Source organism: Ruditapes philippinarum, unplaced genomic scaffold (genome assembly GCF_026571515.1).
Source record: "Ruditapes philippinarum isolate M1 unplaced genomic scaffold, ASM2657151v2 ctg3598_1_1_1_1, whole genome shotgun sequence".
NCBI lineage: Eukaryota > Metazoa > Mollusca > Bivalvia > Venerida > Veneridae > Ruditapes > Ruditapes philippinarum.
In genome coordinates, this window is record NW_026862647.1 from 46,114 (window position 1) to 71,292 (window position 25,179).

Below are 25,179 nucleotides of genomic sequence, written 5' to 3' on the forward strand. Positions count from 1 at the left end.
GGGCAGCCTCAATATGACATAGTTTACAGCAAGGGCAGCCTCAATATGCCATAGTTTAAAGCCAGGCCACCACAATATAACATAGTTTACAGCCAGGTCAATCTCAATTTGTGTTTACAGCTTGGCCAGCCTCAAGATGACATGTTTTAACAGCCATGCCAGTTTTAACAGCACATGTGGGCAGTTTGACTATATTCCTGTTGGCAGATCAATTTTAGTCTTTTTATAAGGAAAGGCCTTAAAATAATAATGGGCACTTTGAAATTGTAATATGGTTATTAATAGGTCCATTACTCATGTTGTGAAAGGGTTAAATAAAATAAATGCAATTTTGGTTAATAATCCTTACAATTTAAGAGCGTTTTTTATGTACATTGATTTTGAAGTAAGTATCATATAGAAAGATCAATATTTTTTAGGTGTGAGAAAAAATAAAGTACTATATGTCAATAAATTGATGTTTAATTATGAGAGGTTTGCACTAAAAGTCAATAATATCATAATAACACTTCTAGATCTGGAGTATTTACACATTTAAGGTAACAGGTTGCCAAGCAGAAAAGCATTTAACCCTTGACTTCTGAATATGTGAAATGGATTTGCCATGATTAAAATTTGGAACAGTCCATTAAAATTTAAGGGATATCAATATACAAGAGTGGTGCATGCTTGACTATTCTAATTGCTCAATGGTAAAACAAGAGTAATTAACATATAGGACAATTCATACATGACCAAGTTATAAGTCTTGTATATCAACCAATAAATTATATTATTGGTTATAAAGATTATTGACATGTTATATGGCCCTATATAAATGGCTGTTCATAAATATAAGCCAAGCTGCTAGGCGAGGGTTATATTGCAAACAGCCCTTTATATAGGGCCATATAACCTGTCAATAATCTTTATAATGAATTTATAATACAGCAAGCATCATTTTGTGATATCTTCATAAATCAACAAGAGCCGTGTATATAAATCTATATAAATGTCACGATTATCCAATGCAAAGCGACGTTACAAACATGCAGTATTATAAGATCTTAAATAAATGTTATCAAGTTATAAGGAAATATTTTAAGTATTTGATGAGATGTGATTTTGTACATTGAGTTGCACATACAATTTTAACCAAAGTTTTATAAACTAGAGCTGACACTGATGCCCATGCATGGGCATAGGAAAGACCCACTTCTCTTTGAATAGTCTGGCTCTGCTAAGACTACATTAATGTACAGGCTGACCCATCAATACTGGCAGGTTAGGGGTTGAAAAAAGGAATCTCTTCTGTTTACAACAGCTCTAAATAAAGAAAAATTTGATAAAAACATTCAACCATATTGTTTGCTAAATGTAAGTTATACTGCTTATTTGGCTAATTGTCTTTAGTTAACTTAAAGGAATTGTAAAATCAAGTAGCTAACAAGTTTAATATTGATAAATGTTCTGTTATTATCAATGTAAGAACTCAAAAAGTTAAACATATAGTTTCAAATATTATCCAAAGCATGAAATCCTCTCAAACCTCTTTATACCTTAATGTAAGGACGGACTGATATAAACAATGTACATAATATTATGTAAACTTGATGTATAGGTTTTTTTTACCTGAAACCTTGACTAGATAATGTGAGCACTAGTAATGTACCAAAAGGCCTTTCTTAAAAATTTTATATGTCCTAATCCTAATATTTTCTTAGTATTTCAACAACATTTAAAATTTTCAAGTTTTATTGTGTATCAAGCAACATGATTTTGTGACTTTTTTTCTGTAATATTGGAAAAATATATCAGTGATTACATAACATTGACGCATGCAGCTTGTTAGAACTATATTATGTTGTTAGCTGCTTAAGTTCAGAAAGGTAAGCAATTTGAAGATCATGACCATTCATTATCACCTGTGACATAAATGGAAGCTCTTCAACACAGTTTTGACGTCATCATTAACATTACCTAACTATTAGAAGAAAGAAATCAATTTTTTTGCCTCTTTGACATTGACCATGTACGCTTCAAACCACATTAAAAAAAACCATGTCCATGCAAATAAGTGCTAATCAAATACATTAAATATCAGTCAATATAATTATGAAGGTTCCATGAGGAAAAGAAAAAGAATTTTTAACCTCAGAAATCTTACCATGACCATGAAATATACAAAAAATAGCCATTAACAGGTAGAATTGTCATGATATAAACAGTGAATTCCTTCATGTTTTACACAAAGAAACATTAGAAAGGTTTACAGCAGATTCTGTACATCTTTTACACTTATATTTCTTTTGTTTAATATGTTTTAAAGTTGATTTTAACACCTCTATTGGAAATATCTCGTTTGTTGGTCAACCTAACCAAAGTTCCTGGATAACTAGCTATCTAGCAATATCAACTTCTTTCTCTCCTAAGGACTGAGCCAACATCAGGATTATGAATCCAATGCTCTCCAGGTAGACTCTCATAATACACGTACATAATGTTTTGCTAATTTTACATTTTTTATTATTTTTTTAAAATTTGTTAACTCACCTGGACCAGTGTAATTTTATAATAAATAGAAAATCTTTGTGTTTGTAAAAAAGAAATGTATCATAAAACAAACATCTTTCAACTATATTAAAAATTTCTCTCTCTTTTTTTTATGTAATTTGATATTCTCTTAAAAAAAAACAACAACAACAAATACTCCAACCATATTTCCAAATTCAAGATCATTTCCTCTCTTTTCATCAAGAAATATAATAAAGCACAATAACTAAGTTTTAGAAACATAAATTTTATTTTTTTCCATAGCAATACTACTACAATTACAACAACAACAAAATATATATGTTGCAAATATATTATATACTTTTAAAAAATTATAGTGATAAAAGAAAAACAACACAACAATGTATAGATATTCTAAAATTTATCACAAGAAATCTTCAATCTTTCAATACTCAATATTGTTTTCCTATAATGGCTATTTTTTCAGTATCTTTACTTGCAGTCAAATTAATTAGAACAATACTCGATATTGAAATAATTCAATTAACACAATCATTTATATATCAATTATCTATCAAAATAACAAAGAACAGACTGCCATTAAAATAAAGGTTAAAAGACGCATCATTTGACTAAACAAGAGGGCCATGATGGCCCTAGATCACTCACCTGACCCAACAAACTCATCCAAACAATTACCTAGACAAGCATTCTGACCAAGTCTCATGACAGGTGAGCCAAAAATGTGACCACTACAGTGTTAACAAGGATTATCCATATTTGAGCAGTGTGACCTAGTTTTTTACCCAGGTGACCAATATTCAAACTTGACCTAGAAATCATCAAAACAAACTTTCAGACCAATTTCCAGGATACTTGGATCAAAACAGTAGCAACTAGAGTGTTAACAAGATTTTTCTATTTTTAGCTCCGGTGACCTAGTTTCACATGCGATTTCCAACTCATCCGAGCAATTACTTAGACAAGCATCCTGACCAAGTTTGATGATAATTGAGTCGAAAATGTGACCACTAGAATGTTAACAAGGTTTTTCAATATTTGGGCGGTGTGACCTAGTTTTTCATCCAAGATGACCCATGTTCGAACTTGACTTAGAAATCATCAAAACAAACTTTCAGACCAATTTACAGGATATTTGGATCAAAACAGTGGCCACTAGAGTGTTAACAAGATTTTTCTATTTTTAGCTCCTGTGACCTAGTTTTTCATCCGAGATGACCAATGTTCGAACTCATCCAAGCTATCAACTAGACAAACATCCTGACCAAGTTTGATGATGATTAAGGCAAAATTGTGACCGCTAGAGTGTTAACAAGGTTTTTCTATTTTTAGCTCTTGTGACCTAGTTTTTCATCCGAGATGACAAATGTTCGAACTCATCCGAGCTATCAAATAGATAAGCATCCTGATTAAGTTTTATGATGATTGAGGCAAAAATGTGACCGCTGGAGTGTTAACAAGGTTTTTCTATTTTTAGCTCCGGTGACCTAGTTTTTCATCTGAGATGACCCATGTTCGAACTCATGCAAGCTATCACCTAGACAAGCATCCTGACCAAGTTTGATGATGATTGAGGCAAAAATGTGACCGCTAGTGTGTTAACAAAGTTTTTCTATTTTTAGCTCTTGTGACCTACTTTTTCATCCGAGATGACCCATGTTCGAACTCATTCAAGCTATCACCTAGACAAGCAACCTGACCAAGTTTGATGATGATTGATGCAAAAATGTGACCGCTGGAGTGTTAACAAGGTTTTTCTATTTTTAGCTCCAGTGACCTACTTTTTCATCAGAGATGACCCATGTTCGAACTCATCCGAGCTATCACCTAGACAAGCTTCCTGACCAAGTTTGATGATGATTGATGCCAAAATGTGACCGCTAGAGTGTTAACAAGGTTTTTCTATTTTTAGCTCCGGTGACCTACTTTTTCATCCGAGATGACCCATGTTCGAACTCATTCAAGCTATCACCTAGACAAACATCCTGACCAAGTTTGATGATGATTGAGGCAAAAATGTGACCTCTAGAGTGTTAACAAGGTTTTTCTATTTTTAGCTCTTGTGACCTAGTTTTTCATCCGAGATGACCCATGTTCGAACTCATCCTAGCTATCAACTAGATAAGCATCCTGACCAAGTTTGATGATGATTGAGGCAAAAATGTGACCGCTGGAGTGTTAACAAGGTTTTTCTATTTTTAGCTCCGGTGACCTACTTTTTCATCCGAGATGACCCATGTTCGAACTCATCCGAGCTATCACCTAGACAAACATCCTGACCAAGTTTGATGATGATTGAGGCAAAAATGTGACCTCTAGAGTGTTAACAAGGTTTTTCTATTTTTAGCTCTTGTGACCTAGTTTTTCATCCGAGATGACCCATGTTCGAACTCATCCGAGCTATCAACTAGATAAGCATCCTGACCAAGTTTGATGATGATTGAGGCAAAAATGCGACCGCTAGAGTGTTGACAACAAAATGTGAACGGACGGACGACGGACGGACGACGGACAATCATCGATCCTAAAAGCTCACCCTGAGCATGCTCAGGTGAGCTAAAAAAAAAAGATAGGTTAAAGATATATACTATGTTCATCTTTGGGTGAAATACTTTTATTGCAGAAATTCATTGAATTCTAGGAAATTCTTATTTCATATGTCTAATATGATAAAGAGTGTGCATACTATGTTTGGGAAGCTGTATTTCCTATTACTTGCCTAGTTAGTGTGGTCCTTTCTTAAAAACAATCACAGGAGTAGTCTAGACAAGTTTTGTGATGGATGATGTAACATACCTATCTGTAAGTTCTAAACAAGATGTTTATTTTCCATTTAAAAAGGAGACTGTAAGTTAATTATAAGGTTTTGTAAATATCAAATTTGAGCATAATACATGTATAGAACTTTAAATAGGCAATAAGCTTTTATCAATAACATTGATAAATAATTCTCTTGAAATAAGCATTTACAACAAGAGCACTGCATGTAGTGTCAATTCTCACCTGATATGGGAAACCATTATCATTAATTAATTAATTACCAATTTTTATAAACATTCTAAGCTACAAAGGGGCATAACTCCACAAATATATCTCTAAGTAAAAGTCCCTTTTGTTACAACTATGCTTTGTAATCATAAAACAGAATTCCAAGTTGACAGCTTTCATAGTTTTAAAACCATTATACTTATTAAGCAATTTCTGACAAAATTCTATGTAAAAAACGGGCATATCTCCAAATATAAAGCTTTCAGATTAAAGACTAGTATTCTTAATGCGTGTTGTCATGATAAGCAAGCATTCCAGGTTTTTGCACGTGACAACATGACAACAATGTTGACAAGTCAGCGATCATAATAGATCAGCATTTTCTTTGAACAGATGAGCTAAAAATGTAAATCAAATTGCCCTATTCTACAATCATTATGTAAAATTTCATCAAATACACAATTTCAAAACAAAGCATTTGTAAACATTTATAAAATAAGTAGGATCCTCAAAACAGCCTGTGAGTGTGGGATTGGTGCAGGTAGTAAAGAATAACCTGGTAAAATATTCAACCCTTTAAATTCAAGTCATGTTGGGCATTTAATTTTAAAGTCTAAGAAACCATGTTGAGCAACAAAACAGACTTATATCTGTCATCCTGTATCATGCTGATTGTTTAGAAAAGAAAGTGTAAAATTTTAAAAACTATACTGGGCAGGAACCAGTTTCCGGACAATACCAGTTTCCGGACAAGTATTATAACGGCTTAATTTTGGCTTTATCGATGACGATCGGTATTATATGTCATGAAGATGCTTGGTTTGATTGTTTGAGAAAATAAACTTCCTTCCAAGTTGATACATCATTAAAATTTCGTGAGGATATCTTACCTGTGTTTTAAAAACAGCCTTATATCCCTTTGGGGCATGTAATTGGTTCTGCGCATGCGCAATATTTTGTTTATTTTGGGATATAATTTGGGGTAGCAATTAATGCACAATGTACTTCATTCGAAGTTCATTGGGTGTAATTCCCAATAGCTAAATCTGTAACGTATCGGAAAATGGTGTTTAGCTAGGTTTACTCCACTTTCGCACTTCGTTGCTGCCGTACACACAAAAATATCCGTTTCACTTTTCAGTCATTCCGAGACCCATCACCTGATCGTTATTTTTCCTATCATAAACATTTTTCAGTAAATCAGCTTAATTATATAAGAAAGCTAATATGTGAGAAGAAATTTTTTGTTATATTAGAATAATTATCAGTTAAAACAGATATGAATAGCAGCTTAATATATGTCCGGAAACTGGTTCTGCAAGAGTGAACAATTTACACTATTGATGACCTAATTTAACCCTTCAGTTTGTACATTGCTTACGTCACCAGGCAGTATTAATTGTGTTAGAGCTCAGGTTTTTGGTATGTTAGTTTTATAAATGCATGTTTATTATTTAAAAATAGACAATTAAAAAAACTCGAATTCTGTCCGTAAACTGGTTCCTGCCCAGTATAGTATTTAATTACTCTTATTATTTGATTTTAAGGCTGCTGTGACAATGGCCTTTGATCTATTACTCCAGAAAAGGTAATTTCCATGGTTATTGTACATCAAACAGGTTTGAGTTACTGAACTATTATCAAGGGATTAATAACCAACTAACATCTATCCACATACTTTACTTGGTCCCCTATCAAATGAGCATGTGATAAAAATTTAAAATATGAATATTTATAATAAATATGACACAGCAAGTAAGCTATAAGCATAACACATAAAACGTGTTATGCCTGTAACAACAACACCAACAGCTATATATAAATGAAAATAATTTTCGAAGCATTAATCCAATATTAGTACAATGTATATAAAAATAAATAAAAAACAAAAACTTATATTATTCAGAGAAAATATAAAGTTATTTTGTATACAAATAAAATCAGCACATATATACTGGTATATCACAGTCAAATGATTCTCATCAAGTTGATGACTAGATATCATCACATGTCATAACCACACACTATGAACTGAATGACCCCAAACAACACTCCCCCCTACCCTCTCAGCATGATATCTTAAGGTTTTTTTTCCCTCAAACATTCTAAGCTTCAAATCCATTTACTTTTTATAAATAATACTTTTTTTTACAAAAATCACATGAATCAGTATCACAGTATAAATAAACTTATTCCACATAGAATTAATTCATCACTCATCAATTTCTCAGATAGTACATGTATATAAAAGTGCTTGGTCACTTTCTTTCATGTCAGATTGTCATTCTCTCACACACATGTTACCCTATATTTTAACATATAAATATTTCAGCTAACCTACAAAACATTGGCACTTGTGTTGTATAATCTCTATACAGTCTTCACATATAAAGATGTCATAAAAACAGGATGATAATTCTGAGATCATAATTCTGATGTGAGAATTGCGAGAACATTTCAAAAGTTAAATTCGAATCTGGTATTCTGAGATGTCTGGTTGTTCCTTCTTTTTCCCAGCACTCATTACTTCCTTTGCTGTTGCCCTTAATAAACAGATAGGTAGAAATATAATATATGTATGATAATAATATACATTATCAAAGTATTAAGATTTTTACCAGAAAAAAGCCATGAAAATCTTTAAACAAGGCCTGTTGTCTTTTAAAACAGGTAAATATCATCTGAATGTGTGACAACAAATAATAATTATGTTATATAATATAATATAATTGTATTGTAATATCTTTAATGAGATCTTTTCGCTTTATCTTGTAGTACATAATCATAATGAAAAAGAAATCTTATTAAAGCTTTAGTTTCTTCACTTTTACTTTGCTAACTATGTATAAAAGCTATATATCGGTATGTATAAAAACAACTGACGACAAATAGTGTAAAGGATTTCAACATCAAGGAGCTAACAGGTATAAAAGGGTTTTCAAAAGTAAAGGGGGCCCAAAGGGGAATTTAGCTTTTTGGGTGGTGTGTACCCGGTATTTTTTGAGTTTATATATAGTCGCCACCAGTTGTCAAAATGGGCTAGTCCTCCAGAAGAGTATTAATCATTTTAGATTTTTTGAGGATAGTGCAAGACATAGATACAGAATTAGAAATGTGTCGTCACGCCACCGATGCCCCTGCATGCAGCCAAAATTTAGATGTTATAATAATTTAGTTTCAAATTTGTTTGCACAAATTATTTTTTTCATTTTAAGTTCAAAGCCCTTAAAACTATTCAATGTTAACACAAACCATTTTTAAACAAAGTTCAAGGCACTGAAACTATTCAGTGTTAACCTTCTGTAAATTGCATATTGCATATTTCTAGCCAAATTAATGGCTACATACATTTCCACAAAAGTATGAGTGCTGAAACTGAAAATTCAAAATTTTTCCAACATTCAAGGGAGATAACTTTGTCCAAAATCATTGAACAACGACCAAACTTGAACTGCTTATTCCTAAGATGTATCTATATGTCAAATTTGAGTTGAATGTGTACAACCACTGGGGAGATAATGAACTGAAACTTAAAATTTCTGATTTTTTTCTAAGTTCAAGAGAGATAACTCTGTCAGCTATCATCAAACCATGACCAAATTGGAAATTGACCAATGCATTCTTATGACATATCCATATCTTTAATTTGAATTGAATATGTACAACTGTTGGGGAGATAATGAATGGGAACTGAAAATTTCCGTTTTTTCAAAGTTAAAGGGGCATAACTCTGCCAAAAATCATCAAACCATGACAAAATTTGAACTTGACCTGCGTATTTCTTTGGTGTACCCATATGTCAAATTTGAGTTGAATGTGTAATACCCTAGAGGAGATAATGAACGGAAACTGAAAATTTCGTATTATTTTCAAAGTGAAAGGGACATAACTCTGCCAAAAATCATCGAACCATGAACAAATTCGAACTTAACCTGCTCATTTCTTTGAAATATTCATACGTCAAATTTGAGTTGAATATGTAACACTGTTCCGGAGATAATGAACAGAAACTGAAAATTTCATATTATTTTCAAAGTGAAAGGGACATTACTCTGCAAAAAATCATTGAACCGTGAACCAAATTCAAACTTGGCCTGCACATTTCTTTAACTTATCCATATGTCAAATTTGAGTTGAATGTGTAATACTGTTGGGGAGATAATGAAGGGAAACTGAAAATTTCATATTATTTTCAAAGTAAAAGGGGCATAACTCTGCCAAAAATCATTGAACCATGACCAAATTTGATCTTGACCTGTGCATTCCTTTGACATATCCATATGTCAAATTTGAGTTGAATGTGTAATACCGTTGGGGAGATAATGAACGGAAACTGAAAATTTCATATTATTTTCAAAGTAAAAGGGGCATAACTCTGCCAAGAATCATCAAACCATGACCAAATTCGAACTTGGCCTGTATTTTCTCATGACATATCCATATGTCAAGTTTGAGTTGAATGTGTAATACCATTGAAGAGATAATGAACGGAAACTGAAAAATTTCATATTATTTTCATAGTAAAAGGGGCATAACTCTGCCAAAAATCATAAAACCATGACCAAATTCGAACTTGACTTGTATTTTCTCATGATATATCCATATGCCAAATTATATGGCGGGGGCATAAAAATGCCCTAATTCCACAAGTTACTCCTTTTTCTTCAGTGTGCCAAAGCCAAGTGTTTAGGTACTTATAGACATCCTCAATGTAAAGTCTCTTCCAAAAGATTGAATAGTAATTTTAGTTGGCAAGCCCAGGAATCGAACCCACAATGTTGAGATTACAAGTCTTGCGCTCTAACCGACTGAGCAATGGGGGCTGGCATCAGGATAGCTGTGTCTGGCAATATACTGGTGTCACAGATCTTCTTTTACAATGTTTTTTTTAATCATGATTACTCAACATTTTGGGCACAAGTCAGGTTTATAATTCACAATTTATGGTCATTTAAGTTATCACATGCACAAAAACTGCACAAAATAATTTTTATACCCTTGATATAGTTTGATAGCCTGTCCATAACTTGACTGTGGTGATTGGACGCCAGTAGATTTGGAAGCTCTAGTCCTGTTTACATCTATAAATGAATGTGACTTCCGTGGGGAACTTGTCTGTGGAACTGACCAGGATCGTGACTAAAAACAATCAAAACATTAAAGCAAATCCAAAACATCTTGAAAGATTTTCATATACATGTGCTTATGTATTGTAGCATGATAGAAAATTCATTTGTTTACAGATTACTTGATTAAATATATAGATGTTGTGTATATGTTTGTTTGTTTGCTTTTACAGCACACCAACACAGTATAGGTCACATGGCGCCAAAACAGAAAAGATGATTTTGGCTAACCTCGGTCGTCACAAACTTCAAACCAACACCAGGGGTCAAATCCACCTCACCTTCTGGAGCTAGATATGCATAGACTCCAGTTATTCAAACTCATTTAGTCGCGATTACACAGGGATAAACGGTGGCTCTAATTCTTATGCCTCAACCATTCACTGTAATCCTTCAGCCAGAAGGGGCATGATAAATGCAATGCCATTAATAAAAAAAAAAGTTTGAATTAACCTTAAACATGTTCGATATTATCACAACATCAAGGAGCTTCCTGTGATAGAAAAAAAACAACAAGAACAAATACATGTAAATAAAACAAAAAAAGAAACAACAAAGAAAAATACTCAATTTTTTTTTTCATTGGCGATTGCGTGACCCGGTAAGACAATGTGTATTATGGATGAAAACTTGAAACAAGAATTATGGATTATCTCTTTTCATGTCTACTATCTCTGTCAGCTTTAATATTATTCTGTACTTATGTGCAGCACTTAATGTTTACATTAAAACAGGTCGAATTAAAACCATTCTGTTCAACATGCTTCATTCAATCTTATAGTGCAAGGTCACTGAATCCTATTCTTTTTTTTTTCAAATCTAGTTCAATATTCAATGTTAGATATTCTATTTGAATATCAGTTAATATAATATAATATATATAATTTCCGGAAAATTACTGATACGAACTGAATTGCTTAAACTATTATGCCAGCAGACTGTATATCTGTATCTCAGTTGCATGCTATGTTATGATAGGAGTGGGAGAAAGTGTATGCTACATCTATATGTTTATCACATAGTTTTGTCTGGTTTTACTCATGTCAAATATCTCTTTTGAAGTTTTATTGTTAATAATTCGAAAACCCATTAGTCTCAGTACAGGCAAACAACACATCAATATTTTATTGCAGCAGACAGAGGTAGAACATGCATATAAAAAGAAATAACCAATGTTTACATTGCATAGGTAAAACACTTGTTTAATCTGCATTATAATTGCATCCTAAAATAACGTATCTCTTATTCAATCAAAATGTTTATATTTAAAATTCTTTGAAAAATAATTATGTATACTTGATCTTATCTATGAGATGTTTAATTTTCACTTAACCCTTACTTCACTGAATTTGTATAATGGAGTTCTCCTGCTTTGAATTTTTGGAATACTCAAATAGTAGTGCATGGGAATTCAGTATCAAAATACAACAAGAGCACCGCATGCAGTGTTAACACTAAAAAAAAATCTTAGTTAAAAAGGGACATAACCCCAAAAATATTGCTTTCAGAATTATGCCCCTTGTCTAACGTCTGCACTTTGTCATGATAAGCAAGAATTCAAAGTTTCATGTTGATAAATTTTAAAATGGTTGAATAATAGGCTATATTTAAGTTTTAAGAAAAATGTTAAAGGCCGCCGCAGTGATCATAATAGCTCAATTTTACTTCAAAAAAGAAGAGCTAAAGGTCTGTCTCACAAATCAACAGTTTAAAGTATAGTCAGAATGCACAAAAATGCATGATAGTCTGACTCTTAGCTCCTTATTTATTAAAAATAAAACCCTGTAAAACGCTTTGCACATTAAAAATATACTAAATTATAATAATTGAATACAGACAGTATCAATATGAAATGAAACTAACTAGCTTATGTCAAATAATTTTCACATGTTTTGTTTGTGTTTGATTTTCTGTTTTTATGCCAATTTTAACACATTGTGTCTAAATTAACTTATTCCATTTCCTAGTTAAGAGACTCAATGTTCCAGATCAATTGTCAGGGAGAAATTTCTAATTTGCCCGATCCTTGGATTTAAAATTCAATAAGTTTTGAAAATAAAAATAAATTTACATATAAACACACAGATATATGTAACAAAATAAATATACATGTAAGAACATGGGCAGAAATTGCAAAGATACATGTAGCATTTTATACACCAGTATGAAATTACTTAATTAATCAAGTTATCAAAATACTGCTGTTTAATTTCCATTTCAAACAGGACCTATTCACAGATAGCACAGATTGAGCAGTTGTACTGAGGGGCGATTGGACAGTTTGTTCCCTATATGTCATGGCTACTTTGTAGCTAATTTGTGGCATGTCATAGCTACAATACAGAAGGCAACACATAAATCATAAATGGGCCACAACAACTTTTTTATTTATGGGCAAAGTCAGCTAAAAATTGTTCAACTGGAAAACCCATTAGATATGTGCAAGAACTTGAGGTATCGATCAATCCTGTAATATTTCAATTAAATTTCATTAGAAGTATAAGGGAAAGTCCGGACAAATTTAAGAAATAAAATCATTAAAGGGCCATAACTCTGACAAAAATCATTGAACTGGAATAATGATGACAATATGCACAACTAGACTTGGTACTGATTTTGTTTGAATGACCTTGCACCAGATATCTTTGGTGATACCTCTATATATCACTGCTATTCTGAAGCTGGCAATACAGAAAGAGGAAAAAAATAACAAAAAGGTTAACAAATGCCTGCCTTTATCTACACTACTAAAAGAATTGGCCCATCTTATTTTTGGCTTCCTTTTTGTTAGTTGAGTGAATTGTTTTATGTCCATCAAAGGTATTACAATACCTTAGTCAATCAAATATATAACCAAATTCTACTTTAGTACCATTCACAAACATCTTTTTCATCATACAAATGTTAGTGTTCAAAATACATTATGTACAGTGCTTTATTTCATATTCTAGCAAATAAGATTACAAAAACCATACTAATCCTATGTCGGTCACATCAAAATTTATATATCGTACATTATTATGATGAGCTAAAATTGGAGCAAATTAATTTGGTTTAAGAGCCTGATATTATAGTAAGCCTAAAGCCTTCAGTTAGTTGTCAAGCTTTGGTTAAAATCTGCTCCCAGTCTTATATACATGTAGCAGTTTTTTTACCTTTTTTCTTGAAGAGTACAAACATGTAGGTGACTCAAAGTCTCTATGAAGTCCCTGACAAAAATTTGTTGTTATTAAACAAAAAGATTGTGAAATTACAACTGAAGTAAAAAAAACTTGCGGAGTACTGGAAGCAATGATGATCTGTAGTGCATTCCAATTAAAAAAAAAATTGTCTGTGTAGTCAAGTCAAAACAAATAAATTTCTTTTAAAAATCCACAAAAAAAGATCCCTTGTTGGTTATTTACTTTCACACAGATGTAGAATTATAGAAATTAGTTTTACCTACTGAGATTTACTAAAACAATTGCAACTTTCAATCCCAAACATTTGTTTTTCTTTCTAGAATTGTATATTACCTTACATTACACTTAAAGAGAATGACATATCAAACAAGTGTGCTATTGTCACAAAATATGCTAATAACAATAACATGATGAAATCCCTGCCTAAATAGTCAATTTTCAAAAAAAAAAAATCATCTGACCTTGCACCTCTGCATGTGACCTTGGCCACAATGACCTGAATTAGGCACACAACTCTTTGCTTCACTTTATTAAATATTTGTGCCAAATTATATACTTGCAATCTGACCTTGACCTTTGACCTAATGTACATGATGGTGAACATTTGTGTCAAATAATATTAAATCCCCTAACCATGTAGAAGTTAGCTTTGGACAGAAATCTTTACATTTAATAATTTCTGGTGACCTTGAACTTGCATATATTTGATCTGAATTTTGCTGGCAATACTCTGTCCAGTGATTGTGAACGTTTAAGATATTATTCCTCAATTCAAGATAACAAAGTTGTTCATAGATGCATTTTCATATTTTTATCTGGCCTATGACCTCTATGTGTGACCTTGACCTAGGTCACAGGGACCTGATTTTTTTGCAAATCACTCTTGTCTCATAATGGTGAACATTTGAGCCATTTATAATAAAATTCCTTAATGCATTTAGGAATTTTGTAATTTTATTCCCTATGGTTAAAATGGCTATTTCAATTTGAGCAGTTTATCAAAGTGAAATGCAAGAATACAATGTAAACTAATAAAATAGTTTGATATTATCCAGAATCTGGTTCACAAAGTGCTTTTTGCTTCACTTATTTTTCATAATTAGAGAAAAAAAGTTAAGAAATATATGGGCTTATAGTACCGAGTAGCATAAAATAGGCTCTGTTTTTTATTTCAGAAAACAGATTTGTCTAGAGTATTCTAATTACCAGTAAAAAACTTTTGTGATTTAATGTTCTTCACTGCATGAAACTCCAATCCTAAATATCTTGTATCATATGATGACTGGTCCAAATAGGTTAAATTACAACTATTAAACAAAGTAAGAAAAAAAAACATGTTGTGATAAAAAAAACATAAAAGAACTTCCATGAAGAACAAAAGGTCATATGAGCAAAATTATCCCTCCGGCTATTGGGTATTTAATAAAATGACTACTCAATATGTGTGATTTCTAAATAATATTTATCAATTTAAGAGTTACACGAAAGAAAAATCCTCAAAAAAAACTTTAATAAATTTACTGCATTTTTTTTTTCAGGCACAATAAACTACATGTACATATATCTGTACTCTTTTACAGAGACTTCCTTGGATTCTTTTATCATTTTTTTTGTTAAAAGAACCAGTGCTTATTTCCTTTTTTTTAAACACTTCATCAAGAGTCCTGCTTTAAAATTTATCTAAGTTGTACACTGTACCATATATTTGCTTAATAATTACAATGAATATAACCAACATGCAAAACATGTAATAAGAGTTGCAAATACTATGAATTAAATTGTGTCTATATACACTTGCATTTAAAAAAAGAAAAGAAAAACAACTTTAAGATGAAAATGAAAGTGTGGTGTTATACAGTTAATAAAGAAATTGGAACAGCTTTTAAACTGCAAGTCCATAAAATGTGCATTAGTGCTTCTAATAAATGCATAAAAACTGCAACAATGCTAAGACCTATAACAGCAATATGACTTTAATCCCTATAAACCATTATAATGTGCAGTATATACCTTACGAAGGAAAAGTAGAGGCCCTGTACGAAAACTCCAGCATAATTTACCCTACAGGTAATAAATTCATATACAATTATAACACTTTTTCACACAGAGTATTCCTTTCTCTTACATTGTTAATTCATACCCTTATTTAAGTGATCAACAGATTTTACAACATGTTTTCAGGATAAAGAGGGTATCAGTTTGTTTTTGTTTTTTTTTTTTCAACAAAGACACTGACCTTCTAATAGACACAAGGCTGTCCAATTTGACAATATGCTATCTAGATATTGCTTGTACAAACAAAAAAATCTGTCCTAAAAATTTAACCTGTTTTGCAAGATGGATTTGGAGTGGTTAAAAGGCATCACACACTGCTGCATATACTTATTACTAGTATTTGGTCAAGAAATCTGTGTTTTAAACCTTTCATATCCTGGTGTGACATTGATCGTATGGACATTGGTCTTGGGCATGACAAAATGTCTTTGGCAAGAATACATTTCCTTCAAAATACTAAATTCTAAAAAAACATAAATAAAAAGCCTCATAAGAAAATACTCATTTAACTTCTTCTTGGGCCACTAGTTATCTTTATTTCTAAGCTTGACAAAAAATAAAAGACATTTTGTCCGTATTAATTACTTTGGCTTCTGTTACATTTTGAATGTTTAATATTATAATTATATATTTCAGAATACTGAACTAAGTTAGTATACCTTTGTTCTGATCTCCTTAGCATGAGTATCTATCTCTTTGATGAGCTCTTGTTGTGTAAGACGATTACGGGTCAAGGTCAAAGACTGAAAAAAAGAAGAGAAAAATATTCACTATAACTATTACCTGGGCTAATCTATTTGAAAGATTCTGCTATTACTTATTATTATATATGTACTAAGATATATCAAATTTTCAGTATTTGAAAAAATAATATAAGGCAAAGAAAATTTCCTTGATTGCAATGCCGTTAATAAAGTATAAGATCTGCAACCCTAATGCAATTCCCACAGAGCCAACAAGAGTGTCCTGTCACAGGGCTTTGGCTTTAAAAACAAAATGTTTATGTGTAACAAAAAAGGTCTTACCTTCCAATTAATAAACTCATAACTATGTGGATCATGTGATATAGGAAGACCAATCTTGATTTTCTTAACATCATGCCAGTCTATAAATACAAGTTATTTAGTGCTTACAGCTATGATAAGTGATATATATCTACACATGAAAAAATTGGCACTCCACTACCAGGACCCGAACCACAGGTCTCTGGATTGCTAACCACTACACTGCAGCGGTCTTTGTGTTTTTTTCCTGCTAATGGACTGTATATAATATTATCTATGTAATTTTTAACTTTATTATAACATTATCACTTTTATTACCATAGTGGGAGCTATTTATAGCTACTTTATATATAAATTAAGTGAAGAAATAGCTATTAATGTCTTACAGCTAAAATGCTTTGAAAAGTTAGTCAATTTTAAACAGAAGAAAACAGGAACTGTATAAATATTCGAAAAACCAAATAAGAAATTTTTGTGTAAAATATCCCTTATTGAATCATTATCAGGGCAATAATATTCACAATTTTTAATAGCATATTTCTATTCTGTTACTAATGGGATAACTGTAATGGCCCCTCCTGCATATTTTATTACACTAAAGGAACATTGAACAAGGAATGTCATAGATCAGCTTAAATCTCTTTATTGTAACAATAACAAAGTTTTGTAGTGGAGGCATGGCTGAGTGGTTAACGCATCTGGTTATTAATCTAAGGATTGCTGGCCGCTGGCCACACGTTGTTTCCTTGAGCAAGAAACTTTACATTCATTACAAAGTACTGGTTGGTTCCAGGAACTGGCTCAAAAGGGTTTAAATAAGTTTCCAACACAATTGAACTAAAATAAATTCTGTATAAACTAAAATTTTCCTAAATAGAACAATTTTTAATTATCATAACTCTGGAAATATGCTGCTTTAATTCTTGAATAAAAACTGCTCAGGCAGGTATACAGAAACCAAAAAGAAAACATGCATTATTCAACAATCAGGTGAACATGCATCACTGTAGCACATTTTTAAATATGCATGACTAAGGAAACCATGTAATAACAGCTCAACACAATGAACCTTTAACCTGCTGAATTTGAGGAATGGTTCTGCCCAACTTTGAAATATGGAACAGTCTATTTGAAGTTTTAGGGATTTTAAAATCAAAATATGAAAACTGAGCTACCAACAGTATTGAACCTAGTCAGACTGCACGGACATGCAAGCTGGCCTTGACCTATCATGACAGCAAAGAATAATCAATTATGGTTCCAGCAAATTGATTGTTATAATGGTTAATGATAATATTATTATCATTACTTGAAATTTAATTTCTACTTACATTTCTTATAAGCTCTTTCATAATCTAAGACCAGCTCTGACAATGACTGAAAACATCAAATTGTATGTTGAATATGTATTATTTGTAAACTAATTTAATGTGTATAAGTCAAAGACAAAATGAAAACAGTTATAAAATAATAGAAATATTTTCAATATTATATGTTTCAGTAAATTATTCTGCAAACACAAAAGGTACATTATGATTCATTTAAAAAAATTAGAATACTGAAAACAAAACAGGCAAAAATATTAGAGCAAATACATATAATCTACATCTAAAATAGCAATATATCTATTCTTGTAATAGATTAAAGAAGAACTGAAGAACATACCTTGAAGATTAAAGGTTTATACATGAGATCATCCCTACGAGACATACCTAGTGCCCCGTAACGTCCAGCGTGATACACTCCTAATACAACATGACGATGAGTATTACCATTAAACTGTGTCTTAAAACTAATTGCAAATCTTTCCATCCCCATAAAGCCATTTGTCAGGAATCTTTGTATATGTTAAAGATTACAATGTAATAAATTTGGAAATGGTTGTACAATGTACACTAGATTTCTGTTATGTAATAAATGATTTCAACACAACAAAGATGTTCAATCACTGTACTGTCAAGACTTATTTTCGTTTTTTGTGTGTTCCTTTTATTTTGTTTTTAAAAAGGCTAATGAATATTATACATTAAGATCTATATGAAGTACCATTTAGGCCCATTATAATTGTTAGACATGAAATGACAAACAAAACAGATAGAAATAACAGAAATTTAAAAAGAGACAAATGTACAAACTTTTCAACTTGGTTTATCAAAATCTGAATTGTTAAAAGGATACACTCCAAGAATAATAGCTTCAAGACATTTGATTGGCAGTGATTCTCTTATCATGTCCTTTGCAACTTCCAACAATCTGTAAAATATAATAGACAGGTAGTTAGTATAGAATTTATTTTAATTTGTGTATAAAAACTATAAGCTTACAGATTGTCCCAAGCTATCCTTTGATAATTTGTCTGACATGTAAACCACTCAGCCATGCCGCCATCATAACGTTTAATTATAATATTGAATAAAAAAAATTTAAATATAAAGGGCAATATTGACCCAGCATTTCTATCATAAGCAATATTTGTATATAATAAAATAATTATGATAATATTGGTAAAACTTTCCACAATTAAGGGTACTTAACAAACATAAGGATATGAAATACTCCTGAAGTATTTTTTCTTTATTCAAATACCTTCCAACAATGTATATAAAATAAGGACAGATCTACTTACCCAGACAATGGTCTATTTTTCTTGATTTCAAAGAACTGAGTACCAGTATGATTGTATCTGTTATAGATTAAGGTTATAACACACATAGTTTTATTTGTAAAAACATCTATCATCCAATAATGTCAAACTCATTGATTTTCATGTCAAAAATCATAAGTAGGTTGAATGGAGATGTTTAAAAGGGAACAAAGGAAGAAAATTTAAAATTACCAACATCGGGCATCTGGAAAGTTAGGGTGTGACATGTTCAATGTTAATTATAGCTGCACTGAACTGATCTGGGTATGGAGTAGCAAAAGAGGGGGGTGGGGGGGGGGATAACCTCAGCCCTAAGATCTAGTCAGGGCTTTTTTCTCACAAGAAGGGGAAGGGGCCCTTCCCTTAATCTTTGGAGAATAACACAGTATTTTTCACAAAAGGGCAAAGAAAACAACTTATCTGAAACAGAATTTTAAGGAAATTGTATGGCCTCAGGATTGTGTGGTTTATAGGGGTAATTCCCATGTAAGGTTATCTGAAATATCCACACCTAGCTGTGGTTACCAATTTTAACTGGAATCCAAGAAGAGTTAGGATTTTTCATTTTTGTGGCATGGATACATCGAGGGGTTAAATTCAATGCCCACTCCATCTCCCTTTTTTCTAACTGATTAAGGTCAATTTTGAGAGTAACCATTTAGTTTGCATATGTCAGAGCAATGTACATTACGATATCATCTGCAAACAAGATGACATGGAATTGTTCATTGTGGGAAATCATTCAAGGAAGCAAAACACAAAAGGAGCCCTTAGACTGAGCCTTGGGGAAGGGGGGACACTAGAAGATACTAGGATTGAGTCAGAATTGCTGCCATTAATGGCAACTGACTATTTTTTTTAAAGTTTTAACCCAACATCAAGTTTGTCCTCTGATTCCATTATTGTTTATTTTAGAAGTACATGTACTTTGTGATGACTGACTGTAGAGGGAATGGTGTTTACAAGATGATGATGGACCAGTGATGTTTCAGACCATCTTTGGAAGTTTTAAGTCCATATCATCCAAGTTATTTGAAAGCATTTTCTTAACTTTTAGTAGGCACCAAGAGAATTCAAGAAAGCTTACTAGTTCTAATTCTTGTGAGGCTTGTAATGACAAGACGAAGGGCTTATTACTTATTAGACTAGTTCTAACTTCTTCCATAGAGCCTTACATTGGGACTGAAGTGTAGGCATTTCTTTATCTGTAATGTCATTTGTTATGGCAAAGGCATGCCTAATGACTGAAAAATTTGCTCACTTGTTACTTTGAATCTTTTTCAAAAGAATTTACATATAATTCATAAAAAAAATTATATAATAATATCATATAACAAACTAATTAAGTCAACAAACAGAATTTAGTAAATCTCAAACTAAAGGATACTGAAGTGTGTTCATGTAATTCTGGATCTTCTCTAATCTTTCATAAATAGTGACTGAAGGAGAAAAACTAGTTGGAGGTTGTGGAATTGTTACCTGCAATATATAAAATAAAAAAATGAACTATTACATGGTGTTTATATATCATTATCATATGCACTAAATATTTGATGCCCTTCATAGACAAGCAAGTTTAATTTCCAAGAATCTCACCTTATTCTCTGAACAAAGCATTTTCAGATTAGAGGATATTAAATGAGTGAAGACTTAATACTGAAATTTACTAAATGTTTTGAATAAAATCATATTGTTTTATCCAACGATAAATTAAGTATTTAATCTACAAGAGTATAATATTCTACTTATCACATATACAAAAGAATAATGATTTACACAGTAACAAAAGAGTCATTTTTGATCTACCTATCTACATTGTACATGAATCTTCCATTAATGCCAAACCCCTCGCGGGGACGTAGACATGTTTGCAGTCAAAATCACAAAGTTAAAAAGAATTGTTTTAAAGAGGATAAAAAATATCAAAAATTTAAAAAACAGGAGGGCTGGAAAACTATGGTTAGACATGTTCAATGCAAGCTATGGGTGCACTGAACTGCTCTGGGGTATGGCAAGGGGTTTGTGGTACCAGTGGTAAAGTCCTAGGAAAAAATGAGATTTTATAATAGTCTGAAGTTGCTGTGAATAACAAGGCATTGACGCACACATAGTGTAACACTAACACTAGCGTTTCCTTTGCATTGGTTTATGTGTTAAATAAAATAAGTACAATACCTAGTACACTACTTTAAAGCACAGGCACGAGTATCTGACCTGGGACATTGATAAAAAAACCTCTGTGTTCAGCTTAATTGTGTCATAAACCAAACTAAAAAAAAAAATATAAGTTAAGAGAAGGCCAAAAACTCCAGATTCGAGTCTACGAGCAAAAACTTGTATCACTATTTAAAAAAAACTTTTATCACTATTTCACATTTGTTGCTTCATAATGAGACTGACCCCAAGTCTGTAGCTCTTCCTGTTCATGAAATACCTATCAGCAAACAAGCAAATTCGTGCTAAAACTCCCAGGTAGACAAAAAATTGGCACAACAATTCGGTACTTAAATATAGACTAATACATGTTTGTAAGCCGAGTATGCGTCAAACTCACTTTAATTTACTAAATAATATTACTAGATACATTGAATGGGTCCACTCACAACCGTCAGTAGCATCTGATACACCCGAAATTCAAGTTTCAGACCTCTCAACAGTCTTTCTATTCCTTCCTACTCCATTGTAAATCAGCTGTTCGGTATTTTGTAAGGGACCTTCTGATTGGCCAAAAGCAAAAAACCGCAACATTTCGCACAAGGATGCCTAATGGCGGATTCAGAGTCAACTCGTCCTCTGGTCAACTCGTCCTCTGGTCAACTCGTCACCTTTTTGGTCAACTCGTCCCCTGGACAACTCGTCCTCTAGTCAACTCGTCCCCAACTCGTCTCTTATATTTTATTACTACTTGTTTTTCATATAGTTTATAAATCATTATAGACTGTTAAAATAATATATTATAAAATTACTGAATTGGACATATTTTGACGCTTTTTGTATGCGAATATTTGGAGTTTCATCTTATAATAAGGATATATATGCATAATTCTGATTAAATTACATACAGAAAAAAAACAACACGAAGACGATCAATAGCAATAACATTTAATGTATAAAAACATGTTTTATATGCAAAGATAAAATATCTTAAAGTATGTCTTTTTTGTCAATATTATGTCATACATGTATATATTTACTTTCACTTTCACACTTTCATTTAATTAACACGATCCTTCTATAATGAGATCAATACGCACCGACATAAAGTTTTAGCGCTTCTAATTTCTGTTAATCTGTCGTCAGTCTTTAATCCATTCAGGGAGGCGGTAAAAATCAAAAGAGTTGGACCTAATTTTAGTTTTAATTATCATTAAACTCCGATTAATTAAACATTAATTGAATGTTTGTAAACTTACCTGTCTTTGTAGTTTGACATCAAAGCTATGCACGTGCACTTAGATAAAGATCATTAAAATTTAACGTAAAAAGACGTAATTATTTTATTAATATTTCGATATCAATCAAATTCAGGATTAATTTTACATATTTTACATAAAAGAATTATTTAAAGACATTTTAAAGACAGAGATCGAAAGTAGGGGACGAGTTGACCATATTAGGGACGAGTTGACCAAAAGTAGGGGACGAGTTGACCAAAAAGGTGTCGAGTTGACCAGAGGACGAGTTGACCAGGGGACGAGTTGACCGGATTGCTAATGGCGTAGAAAGCAATCGAAAGACAGAGTATAGGTCTTCTCTTAACTTAATAGTATATTTTTAAGGGGGCAGATATTTCACTTTTTTTTTCTGACACATTTAAGATGAACACAGAGGTTTTTTTATCAATGTCCCAAATCCGATACTCGTGCCTGTGGTTTAAAGTTCGTTTTTTATAACATAGTTTAAATTGCGTGAACATGAACAATCTAGCTAGCTTTAAAATAATAACATACTGTCCTGAATGACATTGTAAGATTCAACTAGACTCTACCTGTCCATGATTGCCACCTCTTATAGATGTGACCATTTTATGACCATCAGGGTGAATCTTTGCAACATGGTCCCACATTCGTTCCCATGTCATATCGTCAATTGGGAAGCCATTCTTATTCACCCAAAACCAGACACCATTCTCCTCCTTTTGATCATCCTTGCTAACCGTAGAAGGTCTAGATTTTCCATCGGAAGAATGAGTTCCGTGTCGTTTCATATTTCTTTTTCTTCTTCCACCCTCCTCTTCGTCAGAATCAGAAATTCTTACGAGGGTTCCAAAATCGCATAACGGCTGTTTCGACATAGCCCATCTTCCACAGAATTACACTTTTCACGATCAACACTAGTACATTGTTAAAACTTCATACATGTAAACCAGGTGGGGATGATTATTACTAAATGAACTTAACAGAAATTGTTGTTTACATTTCGGTTGTTACTATCGAAAAGTAGTCGGCATCAGTATTAAACGACATACGACTGGGAATAAATCCTGTTCAATTTTAATCGTACTAAATCCGTACAACACCGTACTGATCAGATTGTCAAATTATGCTTGATTATTATCATTCTAAATCAACACAGAAAAAAGACATCATCATTTTAACGACCTAAAACCATTATTTTTGTATGGAGATTTAGAACAAAATTTCTTGTGAAATAAAAAAAATCATTGGAATTTAAGGCCTTGTTGAAAATAATATTTGCAATATATAATAAGGGTTGAGCAAAAATAAAGGGAAATATTATGTATACAGCTGAGGGTATGAGGGTTGCAAAGACATCCAATGGGCACAGAGCATGGCTCTGGTCAGGTATTCAGGTTTTACATTTCAAAACCAATAATATTACCTTACCATAGAGTCCAACTAATTGTATGGCATGATGAGATATTGTGCTATTTTGTGTATGGGCAATATCTAACGAGATTCTCACCAAGAAAACATACAAAAACATATGAGAATCTAGCTTTGGCACATCAATATATTTTGACTTCTTACCTTTTTAACTTTGGAGTTTCTTAAAGACAACTAACAACTTAATGTTTACCATCAATTCTGACAATAACAGGGCTTTAGACTGACTTAAGAAAGAGCTTTTTAAAAGTAATAACAAATAAAATAATGATAATGGATATATAAATGGAACACAACATTTAACATTTTTATCAGATTTTTATTTTGTTGTACCCAATTTCATGTACATATGCATAACAATCATTTTGTATTTTGTTTCTTCTCCTTTCCTGGAGATGCAAGTCTAACTACATTTGATACCTTATTTATTTACATCAATGTTTCTGTATATCATAAGCAAACTTTGATACCTGATATAACATTGAGATCATGAAGTACAAAAATAAATTTATTTGGAGGCAAAAAAAAAATTAAAGATATATCATTACCTCTGATCAATAATCAAAGTCATCAATAATTAAATTATATCATTACCTTATGTGACCACATTTGTCAAATAATTCTTTTTTGTATATAACGTACAATGAGTTTTAACAAAAACATGAATATACTCTTAGTCTACATTGCTTATCTGTTCCTTCTTTTTATTATCTTCTATTTAACCTGTACCCTCCAAAGTTCATATATCAGCTTGCCTTGCTTCCAATGTTGGATTGTTCATTATAAAATATGGGGGAATCAAGATGAAAGTTTTACAGT

General features: G+C 32.0%; 1 protein-coding gene across 3 annotated transcripts; it reads right to left on the reverse strand.

The window, feature by feature from the left end:
* Positions 1-2,774: 2,774 nt before the first annotated feature.
* Positions 2,775-23,992, reverse strand: LOC132719701 (tubulinyl-Tyr carboxypeptidase 2-like). Of its 3 annotated transcripts, none has more exons than XM_060703536.1 (11): positions 23,502-23,992; positions 20,901-20,992; positions 19,496-19,552; positions 19,048-19,122; positions 18,535-18,706; positions 18,201-18,246; positions 16,891-16,970; positions 16,525-16,608; positions 13,784-13,837; positions 10,499-10,641; positions 2,775-8,045 (listed from the first exon to the last, which is right to left on the reverse strand). In XM_060703536.1, the coding sequence occupies exons 1-11, from the start codon at positions 23,805-23,807 to the stop codon at positions 7,967-7,969; spliced, it is 1,188 nt and encodes a 395-aa protein (XP_060559519.1). In that variant the 5' UTR covers positions 23,808-23,992; the 3' UTR covers positions 2,775-7,966. The 3 variants fall into 3 exon arrangements, with proteins under 3 accessions (XP_060559519.1, XP_060559520.1, XP_060559521.1); XM_060703537.1 differs by lacking the exon at positions 13,784-13,837 and adding an exon at positions 15,821-15,871; XM_060703538.1 differs by lacking the exon at positions 13,784-13,837 and having other exon boundaries at positions 2,776-8,045; positions 23,502-23,989.
* Positions 23,993-25,179: the final 1,187 nt, after the last annotated feature.

What these genes read in the sequence shown, in the direction of transcription:
- LOC132719701 (XM_060703536.1), bottom strand. Translation starts at nt 23,807, where the DNA reads ATGTCGAAACAGCCGTTATGCGATTTTGGAACCCTCGTAAGAATTTCT. An exon ending in GAGGTGGCAATCATGGACAG is followed by an intron (nt 20,993 to 23,501) that starts GTAGAGTCTAGT and finishes TATATATTGCAG; the next exon opens with GTAACAATTCCACAACCTCC. An exon ending in ATGAGTTTATTAATTGGAAG is followed by an intron (nt 16,609 to 16,890) that starts GTAAGACCTTTT and finishes TCTTTTTTTCAG; the next exon opens with TCTTTGACCTTGACCCGTAA.